At 42.9% G+C, this 12,500-nt stretch overlaps 1 protein-coding gene across 1 annotated transcript in view; it reads right to left on the reverse strand.

The window, feature by feature from the left end:
- Positions 1-2,225: 2,225 nt before the first annotated feature.
- Positions 2,226-12,500, reverse strand: part of LOC123766523 (uncharacterized) — a 91,110-nt gene continuing 80,835 nt past the window's right edge. Inside the window, exons 2-3 of the mRNA XM_045755742.2 lie at positions 4,048-4,215; positions 2,226-2,851 (exon numbers count right to left, since the gene is read on the reverse strand). Coding sequence (XP_045611698.1) covers positions 2,640-2,851; positions 4,048-4,215 — 380 coding nt within the window. The 3' untranslated portion in view covers positions 2,226-2,639. The remainder of the gene's footprint in view (positions 2,852-4,047; positions 4,216-12,500) is intronic.

Raw genomic sequence — 12,500 nt, forward strand, 5'->3', positions numbered from 1 at the left:
GTCATTCTTAAAAAAGACGAATATCTGGCGAAAATGAACATCATACTCTCTGACCAAACTAAGTTCCAAAGGGTAACGAAGGACACTACAGCCGAATTAAAAGCAAAGGTCAACAAACTGATCGAAACTGTGAACGCCAAGAAATCCGGACTCCACCTGCCAAAGATCATTGGGGAATATAAACCTGGATATGCGTATGGAAATGTCAAGACGCACAAGCCTGGAAACCCACTTCGGCCAATCATTAGCCAGATACCCACACCCACGTACAGATTGGCAAAGCGACTCAACGGCCTGCTGACTCCTTATGTTCCTTGCGCCTTCAGCCTGAAGTCTCCAAAGGAATTTGTGGACTTACTGCGGGGCGCACGGGCCACAGGGATAAGAGCCTCGTTGGACGTAGAATCGCTGTTTACCAACGTACCTGTGGACGAGACAATCGGAATGATAGCCGACAGAGTGTATCGTGATCCAGCCTGTACTCCTCTTGACATGCCAGAAAGTATTCTGAGGAAACTACTCCAAGCTTGTACTAAAGAGGCACCCTTCTTGAGCCCGGATGGGCATATGTATAAGCAAGTAGATGGGGTCGCTATGGGTTCTCCCCTAGGTGTCCTGTTTGCAAACTTCTACATGGGTACCATCGAGCAAAAAGTCTTAGTCGACATGAACTTGAAACCGGCCATATACTGCAGGTATGTTGACGACATTTTTACACAGGTACCTGATGTCAGACATCTGCAGGAGCTGAAGGAGGCATTTGAGCAGAGTTCCGTGCTGCGTTTCACTTACGAGACGGAAAAGGATGGGAAGCTGCCTTTTCTAGATGTAACAGTCATGGAAAAGGGCGGAGGTTTCCACACTGCAGTCTACACAAAGGAAACAAACATAGGAATGTGCCTAAATGCCAACAGCGACTGCCCTGACAGGTACAAGAGGAGTGTTGTTAACGCATACGTCGACCGTGCTCTCAGCCACAGCTCAGAATGGAAGCAAGTCGACGAAGAACTCTGTAGGGTAAGGCAGGTTCTAGTCAATAACGGCTTCTCCAATGGTTTCATCGAAGACATCATAAGAAGGAAAGTGAAAAGCCATGCAACCTCTGAAGAGACAACTAACACAACACCTATACCCCCTATTAGACTATTTTACAGGAACTTCTTTTCCACAGCTCATAAAACAGAGGAAAGGGTCCTGAAAGATATTGTTAATAGAAACGTTATCCCTACAGACAAAAATCAGAGGATACAACTGACGATTTACTATAAAACCAGAAAAACGGCCAGCCTACTCATGAGAAACTCTCCAGACACGAAACAGAACGCTTTAAAAGAGACTAACGTCGTCTATGCCTTCAAATGCCCACTTGGGGACTGTAAGCTCCAAAAAACCCAGTATATAGGCAAGACAACAACATCTCTTTCTAGGCGTTTAACGATGCATAAACAACAGGGCTCCATTAAGGAACATATAATCTCTTCCCATAACCAAACCATCGCCAGAGAAATCCTAGTAAACAACACAGAAATCATCGATAGATACAGCGATAGCAGGCGGCTTGACGTTTGCGAGGCACTACACATCAAGAAGTCAACACCAGCAATCAACAGCCAATTATTGCACAACTATATTCTACCCACCTCAAGACTCCGCTCCAATATAGAAGCATCAAGAAATATGGACCAATAGGCTTTCTACAAACACTTCTATTCAATATCCATTGTTTCGTGTTCTGTCTTGTGTTGATACTTTTAATACCCTATTAATATCCTCTAATGCCACATCATCCTTCCCACCTCACTCAAATGTAATGCCACATCACCCTTCCCACCTCACTCAAAAGTAGATATAAAATCAGGGAAATGCAAGTTCTAATCAGTTGTGTATTTGTGAAGTCTTTGAAAATGTAATAAGTTTTACGAAACGCGCCCGTGTCGCGTCAGACTAGAAATAAAAATGAATTTTGGAGAAGTGATTTTTGATTTACCTCCAACAGTGAAGCATAATGTACGAAAGATTGAGAAAATTCGTGTTAGAATTATTAATCTTACTTTTTCGGTCATATTTAATAAAATATGTCTACAGGAAAGACTGCTACCAAAATATACTAATATATATATATATATATATATATATTATATATATATATTATATTATATATATATATATATATATATATATATATATATATATATATATATATATATATATTTATATATACATATAATATTTTTTTCTTTGAATCGATGAATTCGAAAAGAACACAAAATCTGACAAATTTTAGTTTGAGCTAACTGATTAACTGATTAAGCTGAACCGACTCGTAGCGTGGGCAAGGAGGCGGGGCTTGTCTGCTGGTGTCTAGAGGGGTGATTGACTATTGCTGCCTGCACTACCAGCTAACATGAGGTGGGACGGGAGTAGGATGGAAGGTAGAGGGAGGCTGTGAGCAGACAACACCAGCAGTAGAAGCAACAGCAGCAGCATCAGTAGGAGGGAGTGTTTATGGGAAGACATAGAAGAAAACGGTAACAATTGAGATCAGGAAAAGGTGTGAAAGGGCATGTTGTAAACGGGAAATAAGGAGGAAATGGGAAAAGGTAACGAGAGAGAGGAGCAGCAGCAGTAAATTGAAAGGGCTAGTAGAGCCCCCTGAGAACGACAGCGAGGGCAGCGAGTGGAAGGAGGGCAGCGGCTGCGGAGGGCAGGTAGGCGGCGTTGCAGCCGTCTTCCTTGCAGGCACAAACCCAAGTGCGGGTGTTGTAGCCACTCTTGTAGTAACACGACTTTTCCTGCTCCTTGTTCTCCACGTAGCCACACGCTCGGTAGACCCGGTTCTCTGCTGGGTGATCTGAAATGTACAGTACGGGTCAGTTATTCTTTCAAGGTTAATGCGGGTGTGTACTATTTGTACTCGCCTATTTGTGTCTGCAGGATCGAGCATTGACGCATGGATCCCGCCTTTCGAGCCATCGGTTGTTTACAGCAATGACTCCGGTTCTATTTCTCTATCATACCTAGTTTTAAAATTATGAATAAACTCACACACACACACACACACACACACACACACACACACACACACACACACACACACACACACACACACACACACACACACACACACACTCTGCAGTCAGACATGCTACTAAGTGGCTCCCAGAGCTGAAGGGGAAGAGCTACGAGGAGAGGTTAGAGGCATTAAATATGTCAAAACTAGAAGACAGAAGAAAAAGAGGTGATATGATCACTACGTACAAAATAGTAACAGGAATTGATAAAATCGATAGGGAAGTTTTCCTGAGACCTGGAACTTCAAGAACAAGAGGTCATAGATTTAAACTAGGTAAACACAGATGCCGAAGAAATATAAGAAAATTCACTTTCGCAAACAGAGTGGTAGACGGTTGGAACAAGTTAGGTGAGAAGGTGGTGGAGGCCAAAACCGTCGGTTGTTTTAAAGATTTATATGAGAAAGAGTGCTGGGAAGACGGGACACCACGAGCGTAGCTCTCATCCTGTAACTACACTTAGGTAATTACACTTAGGTAATTACACACACATGGTTTAAAACTAGATATGATAGGGAAATGGGACGGGAGTCATTGCTGTAAAAAACCGATGGCTAGAAAGTCGGAATCCAAGAGTCAATGCTCGATCCTGCAGTCACAAATAGGTGAGTACACATACGCACGCACACACACACACACACACACACACACACACACACACACACACACACACACACACACACACACACACACACACACACACACACACACACACACCACACACACACACACACACACCACACACACACACACACACACACACCCATACACACCCATATATATATAATATATATATATATATATATATATATATATATATATATATATATATATATATATATATATATATATATCGCAACAATATTAATTTATAAATTCTTAGAATCGAAGATATATATACTAATTGAGAGAGGAGAAGTGCGGGGCTCTAACCCGGGTCCAAAATATACTCAGTCAATACTAAACACCAACGTACCTTTGCCGAAGTCCATGTCGAGGTAGATATCGAGCTTCCTGCATAGAGTATACTTGATTGTTCCGTTGTCTTTACACTCTTTCAGGTAGTCGTTGGCCTTGGGCAACGTCAGGTCCCTGCACGTGTCGTTCTGGTGGCTGTTGCACTGGTAACATTTGATTGCAGACACTGGAAGATGGGGGAAGGATGTTGTAAGTGTGTCCATGTTCAGTGATGCATATGGTGTGGGAAGGTGTTTGGGGTATATAGATGAGGATGGGAAGGAGAGGAGGGGTGGGGGTGATTGCTGTATTGGAGGAAGATTATAGACTCTTATAGGATAGGTGAGGAGTACTTAGGATGGTTATATGACGGAGAAAAAGACAGAGAGTGGGGAAGGGGTGGATAGACTCAAGCACAGTCGGGTACCTTTACTAGTCTATCTATAAAATAGAATGTCTAACTATCCGTCGAAGGATGGAAAGCAGACGCTTGGGGCTAGCCTCACTCAACTTTACATGGTGATTGGTTGTTTTATAGCGAATCTTGTTGGGCGGTTGAGCAACCCGTTCTCAACTCAAGTCCATTACATCCAGTGGTCGACAGCACAGACGCATTCGTAAATTTTTACATACTGTTCATTCAAAACGGGAATTTTCTCAAATATAAATTAATATTATAATATATTAGTATATTATGCACATATAAGCATAGGTTAGATTAGGTTAGGTGTTTAGGTTCTGTTGGCGATTATTTGTATTTGTAATACGTGGGTGAAGCATTTACAGGGTTGTGGTTCGAACAAAATTCGTCAGTGAAGCACTTGTTCCGGAAGTGTTCGAACGTCAACAGTTGTGAGTCCTGTGTAAATCGTTTTTCATTCCTAACATGAGGTTTGGCGGGTGGATGGAACCACTTTTGGGTCTTTCTTTGTAGGACGCGCTGGGTTGAGTCAGATCCTGTGCCACTCCTGAATGGGAATTGGTCTTTGTACCTCCTTTACGAGGTCAATGTATATGAAATGTGCATCCAAACGTCCGTAGAGTGAAACGCCAATTTAAACATTAGCTTATTCTAACATTGACATTCAAATTTAGTGTTCACAACAGATCTACGTACTTGGCACAATCTTCTGATTATAGTAGATGTAGATGGTGTGTGGTGAAAATGGTTACAGTGATAGTGGGATATGTAAATTTTATGTGGATGGAGATGGGGAGTGTGTGAATAAGTTTACAATGATGAAGACAATGTGTTTCAGAAATGGTTACTGTGAGGAGCCGGAACGTGCATGTTATGGCAGGTGTGGTGATGGGGAGTGTGCATGTTGGAAGAGGAGGGAAGGGGTGTTTGTGGCAGGAAAGATAGGCAGGGTTGTGGGGAGGGGGAAAGGGAGACCTACGAGGGGGTGATGGAGAGGCTTGGCAATGGGGTCGACTCAGGCACCACTTTTTGAATAACTAGTGTGTGTGAACGATTGTTTGTATGTGAGAGTGATCTTTTTGTATGTGAACAAACTTTTGTGTGTTTGTGAGTGACATGTGTGTGTGTGTGTGTGTGTGTGTGTGTGTGTGTGTGTGTGTGTGTGTGTGTGTGTGTGTATCCACCTATTTGTGCTCACCTATTTGTGTCTGCAGGATCGAGCATTGACTCTTGGATCCCGCCTTTCGAGTCATTGGTTGTTTACAGCAATGACCCCTGTTCTATTTCTCTATCATACCTAGTTTTAAAATTATGAATAGAATTTGCTTCCACAACCTGCTCCTTAAGTGCATTCCATTTTTCCATTACTCTCACGCTTAAAGAAAACTTCCTAACATGTCGGTGACTCATCTGAGTTTTCAGCTTCCACCCATGTCCCCTCGTTCTGTTACTATTCCGTGTGAACATTTCGTCTATGTCCACTCTGTCAATTTCCCTGAGTATTTTATATGTTCCTATCATATCCCTGTTCTCTCTTCTCTTGTGTTGTCTCTCACCTTATCCCTCAGTTCCTTCAGGCGTTCTTCATACCCCATCTCTCGTAACGCTGGGACGAGCCTCGTTGCAAACTTTTGAACCTTTTCCAGTTTCCTAATGGGGTTGCGGGGGTTGAGCTTTGGCTCTTTAGTCCCGCCTCTCATCCGTCTCTCAACCGTCAGCCTCCACCACATCACTTCCTAGTACATTCCATTTACTAACTACTCTGACATTGAAAAAGTTCTTTCTAATGTCTCTGTGGCTCATTTGGGTACTCAGCTTCCACCTGTGTGTCCCTTTAAGCGTGTACCACCCGGGTTAAATAGTCCATCCTTGTCTTCCCTGTAAATTCCCCTGAGAATTTTGTGTGTGGTGATCATGTCTCCTCTAGCTCTTCTGTTTTCCAGCGACGTGAGGTGCAGTTCACGCAGCCTGTCCTCATAACTCATGCCTCTTAGTTCTGGGACTAGCCTAGTGGCATGCCTCTGAACTTTTTCCAGCGTCATGTTGTGCTTGACTAGGTACGGGCTCCAGGCTGGGGCTGCATACTCCAGGGTTGGCCTTATATATGCGGTATACATGGTTCTGAAGAATTCCTTACACAGTTACACACAGAAAACCGCACCTTTTGACCATGTCGTAGCTCAGTCGATTAAGGCAGCGTCTGGGATGCTCAAGGACGCAGGTTCGAATCCTCGTCACGGCCTTTGTAGACTTGTTCATTCCTTACACTGGTTTCTGAAAGCAGTTCTGATGTTATCTAGCCTCGCATAGGCCGCTGATGTTATTCTTTTGATATGGGCTTCAAGAGACAGGTTTGGCGAGATATCAATTCCTAGATCTTTCTCTCTGTCCGTTTCGTGAAGGACTTCATCTTCCATTCGGTATCCAGTGACTGGCCTCCTAATTTCATTACCTTACATTTACTTGGGTTGAACTTTAGTAGCCATTTGTCGGACCATTCCTTCAGCTTGTCTGGTTCATCTTGTAGCTTCATACTATCTTCCTCTGTCTTGATCCTTCTCATAATTTTTGCATCATCAGCAAACATTGAGAGGAACGAGTCAATTCCTTCTGAGAGATCATTTACGTATCAGAATCAGTATAGGTCCAAGGACTGATCCCTGAGGGACTCCACTGGTGACTCCCCACTACTCCGAGACCTCAATACTCACGGTGACTCGCTGTGTCCTGTTGCTTAGGTACTCCCTTATCCAGTGGAGTACCTTCACTTTCACTCCTGCTTGCATCTCCAGTTTGTGCACTAGTCTCTTATGTGGTACTGTGTCAAAAGCTTTCTGGCAGTCCAGAAATATACAGTCTGCCCATCCCTCTCTTTCTTGCCTGATTTTTGTTGCCTGGTCATAGAACTCAATTAAACCTGTGAGCGTCATCTCTGAACTCATGCTGATGTTGTGTTACAAAGTTCTTTCGCTCCAGATGTTCTACTAGCTTTTTTCGCACAATCTTCTCACAATCTTCCCACAATCAATCTTCGCACAATCTGTGTGTGTGTGTGTGTGTGTGTGTGTGTATGTGTGTGTGTGTGTGTGTGTGTGTGTGTGTGTGTGTGTGTGTGCGTGTGTGTGTGTGTGTGTGTGTGTGGCGTGTACAATACACATTAAGCGCATCAGTTTTCTAAACATAATTCGTCACTGTTCTCTGGGGAGGTGAGAGGTGAGCACAGGTGTGACCTAGCGAATGTGGCGAGGGCTAGGGGGAGTTAGGGGGGTTTGCGATAGGGGGTTGGGGTGGGGGTTGAGGTGAGGTTGAAGTGGGGTGTGGCCCCAACATTGAGGGAGGAGGGGTGTGGCCCCACATTCAGGGAAGAGGGGTGTGGCCCCCACACTGAAGGGATTGAGAGCCAGGAGGGATTGGCCGGGTGTGCAGGGCGTGGCTACGAGCTGGAATTTCAGAAAAAAATATACCGTCCACAGAACCTCACCCTCTACCACACAACCTCACCCTCTCATCTTACGCCCTCACCTCTCTACACCTTAACAGTCAACGCTTCACACCACACCATCAACCACAAACCACACCATACCACACCTCACACAGCCACACCTTTATACAACAACACAACCCTCGCATCACCACCACACACCCACTCTCTCATACTGCCCCCCCCAAACCCTCACACCACCACACCCACACACAACAACTCAACCCCTCACAGCTCTACACCTCACACAATCACAGCCCTCACACCATACCCTAACACCAACTCCTCACACCATACCTTCACACTACACTCTCACACCACCACACAAGTATCACTGCAGAACCAGCACTATAGTGGTTACAAATCAGTTTCGTGATACAGAAGGAGACTAGACCAAGGACACGAGACTGCACAAGAGGAGACAATAGAAGAGAAGACTACAGAAGAGTACGAGACAACAGAAGAGGAGACTAGAGTGCGGGACGGGACTACAGAAGAGGAAACTTCAGAAGAGCACGAGGCCACAGAAGAAGAGACTACCGAAGGGCTTCAGAAGAGGGATCAGGGATAGACCCCTGCCAGGCACACTGTGAATCACTTATCTTGTTGACTATATGGAGTCAACACCTTCCAATAATATTTTGATTCTCTTCTCCTGTGGATTAAGGGATTGAACCCTGCCAAGAATATTTTGAATCTTCAGTCCGGAGAGGTTAAACTTTTCATTACTTGTTAATACTAAGAAAAGGATTAGAGAGTTGTTGATGTCAACTCCTTCTTCTCTAAGGTATCAATTGACGACGTCAGCTTCCCCAAAGCTGACGTCAATTGATGAAACTAAGACCGACCTCAAAAACTTCTTCTCCCAACCTGACCCCTTGACCCGGCCTTGCCAGACGGAAAGATTAGCGAGTTAATTAAGATGAAAGTCACGGATAAGTTGGGATGAGTTATAGACAAATTTCACGGGGTTGTTCCCAATTGGACGCTTGACGACTTGTTCAGTGTTATACTGAGAGGGAGCCAGAGTTATTTTGTGGTCAGTGGTATAGTGAGGGGCCAGGGTTATACTGAGGGTCAGTGATATAGTGAGGGCCAGGGTTATACTGAGGGTCAGTGTTATAGTGAGGGCCAGGGTTATACTGGGGTCAGTGTTATAGTGAGGGCCAGGGTTATACTGAAGGTCTGTGTTATAGTGAGGGCCAGGGTTATTCTGAGGGTCAGTGTTATAGTGAGGGCCAGGGTTATACTGAAGGTCAGTGTTATAGTGAGGGGCCAGGGTTATACTGAGGGTCAGTGTTATAGTGAGGGCCAGGGTTATACTGAAGGTCAGTGTTATAGTGAGGGGCCAGGGTTATACTGAGGGTCAGTGTTATAGTGAGGGCCAGGGTTATACTGAGGGTCAGTGTTATAGTGAGGGCCAGGGTTATACTAAGGGTCAGTGATATAGTGAGGGGCCAGGGTTATACTGAGGGTCAGTGTTATAGTGAGGGGCCAGGGTTATACTGAGGGTCAGTGTTATAGTGAGGGGCCAGGGTTATACTGAGGGTCAGTGATATAGTGAGGGGCCAGGGTTACACTGAAGGTCAGTGTTACACTGATGGGTCAGGGTCACAGTGATGACCCTAATATCCTGAGACGTAGAGAGGACTTAAGTTGATCACCAAGACCAAGCACCGAGGCTTGTAAACTAATGTTCTGTGTATACACTTTGGGAGTTTACTTTAATCTTGAACTTTGCTAAGTACTAATGCATGCTTGCAGCTTTGTCGGTAAGGTTATCGTGGTCTGTATATCTCTCGCACTTCATAAGCATTAAGCCCAACACCAAACCTCATTTGAACGTTTAGCAAAGTGTATTCAACGGGATTATATATATATATATATATATATATATATATATATATATATATATATATATATATATATATATATATATATATATATATATATATATATATAGTGTCAGGCAGTGTCAGACCAGGAATTTCCTTAAGTACTTTCGTATTTAATATATATATATATATATATATATATATATATATATATATATATATATATATATATATATATATATATATATATATATATACATATATATATATATATATATATATATATATATATGTCGTACCTAGTAGCCAGAACGCACTTCTCAGCCTACTATGCAAGGCCCGATTTGCCTAATAAGCCAAGTTTTCATGAATTAATTGTTTTTCGACTACCTAACCTACCTAACCTAACCTAACCTAACTTTTTCGGCTACCCTACCAAACCTAACCTATAAAGATAGGTTAGGTTAGGTTAGGTAGGGTTGGTTAGGTTCGGTCATATATCTACGTTAATTTTAACTCCAATAAAAAAAAATTGACCTCATACATAATGAAATGGGTAGCTTTATCATTTCATAAGAAAAAAAATAGAGAAAATATATTAATTCAGGAAAACTTGGCTTATTAGGCAAATCGGGCCTTGAATAGTAGGCCAAAAAGTGAGTTCTGGCTACTAGGTACGACATATATATATATATATATATATATATATATATATATATATATATATATATATATATATATATATATATATATATATATATATAATGTATATTCGATGGGGAATCCAAACACTTTGGACTAGCTTCACCTAACTTTGGACCGTAATTGACGTGGAGTCACTGCCCAACATAGTAGGATAAAGGTAACCATAATTCGAGAGGAAACAGCGTGCCACGGCGATTGTGTCACTGGCCTCCGTCTCTTGACACAAATTTCAAAAGAAAAGTTTTTAACAGTATTTAACAGTTCTCGAGAAAACTTACTGAAAATTTCTACTTATCTTACTTTGCCTATAACAGCACCAAAAGACGTAACATTAAAAAGATGTCAGTTCCTCCACGGCTCCACACGTAGCCCCCCTCTTTCCTCAGTCCCTTCCGCTGGAAACACTCCTGCCTACCACCGGCTGCCATATTCCCACTGGCTAACACGACGTGCACCTGTCAACTATGAGTCTGAAATGAGGTTTGTGTTTTCCCAATAGCGAACAGTTTTTCAGGATTTTATAATATTACATGTTCTCTGTGTGGGAGAGAGATAGAGAGAGAGAGAGAGAGAGAGAGAGAGAGAGAGAGAGAGAGAGAGAGAGAGAGAGAGAGAGAGAGAGAGAGAGAGAGAGGCAGACAGGCAGACAGACTGACAGAAACTAGAATACAAAGAGAAAAACACACAAACCACACACAAACAGAGAGACATATCTGGGGGTGGTCGGGTCGACCCGGGCACCGCCGGATATCCCACCTAGTATACTTGTAAATTAAAATAACTGTCTGTTTGAGGGTAGCAGCCAGAAATTTGGGGTTTGCCTCACCAAATTTTTCACATTAGTTGTCGTTGAGTACGTTCTAGCATGGTTAGGTCGGTGGTTGGATCCTTTCCAAAATGTACAGCATGGCAGTTTCATAAGTATCCCATGATGATCCTGGCACATGCTACCTACTCTCTACCAGCAGGAACCTCTCCAATTAAAAACTTGAAAACAATTGTTATTCTTACAGTAAAATAAAATATTAAGCACTGATCTTGGCAAAATTGAGAAAAAATCTATGAATCATACTTTCCCCTTAGCAGGGCAAAAGCTTTTGCAGACAATTTTGTTTACATCACTCGCTCAAGCAGAAGCATGCGTTCATGCCTCGACCTATGTTCCACTCCACCCTGCATATACGCCTCTAGCCAAAGAGTCCATTACGCTATTTGCAGCCTTAATGATTCTCGCGGTCGATAGGTCATAACCTTAACGACTTACTTAACCTAATGTATTTTATACTAATGCAGTTCTAACCTAACCTACCTTGGCCTTGCATAATCTTATAAATCGTAACCTAACCTAACATAAACTAATCAAGCCTAACCTAACCTAACCTAACCTAACCTAACAGAACCTAACTGATCCTAATTGATCCTAACACAACATTACATATTGTGATCTAGAGTAATCTAATCAAACCTATCCATACCTAACCCAACCAAACATAACAGTACCTTTCGGTATCTAACCGAACCTAATCTGTCCCAGTATGGCCTTACCTAACCTAATCTGAAAGGTTTTTTTAGTTCTAGATTTGTTTCACTCAAAATTTCTAAAGCGATACCGCGTGTGTATTGTAGCTGTTGGTTCATAAGTCAGACTGTCCTGGGGGCGAGGTGTGAGTGCAGGAGACAAATTATTTCTGGAGAATGTGTTTCCCGCCATCAACCCTTTACGAAACCTGTACTTCTTTCCTCAATCATAGCGGCTTTGTTAACATATATTAAACTGCTTATGAGCTCCGAAGCTTTACAAAGATGTTTGTAACAATAATAACCTCGGGTTGTGAAGTTTTGATGCTCGTAAACTAATGTAAACAAAGCCGCCTTCATTGAGGAAAGATGTACAGGTTTCTTGGGGAAGGGGGGGGGGGGTGGTTGCGCAAATGCTTGATGGCTCTTGGTCCTGTAGATTTTAATGGATTCAAAGGGGCTGGGTGTAGGACAGAGTGTAGTGGAGGGTGATCTTACGTACTGGTGTGTAT

This window comes from Procambarus clarkii, chromosome 62 (genome assembly GCF_040958095.1).
Source record: "Procambarus clarkii isolate CNS0578487 chromosome 62, FALCON_Pclarkii_2.0, whole genome shotgun sequence".
NCBI classification, from domain to species: domain Eukaryota; kingdom Metazoa; phylum Arthropoda; class Malacostraca; order Decapoda; family Cambaridae; genus Procambarus; species Procambarus clarkii.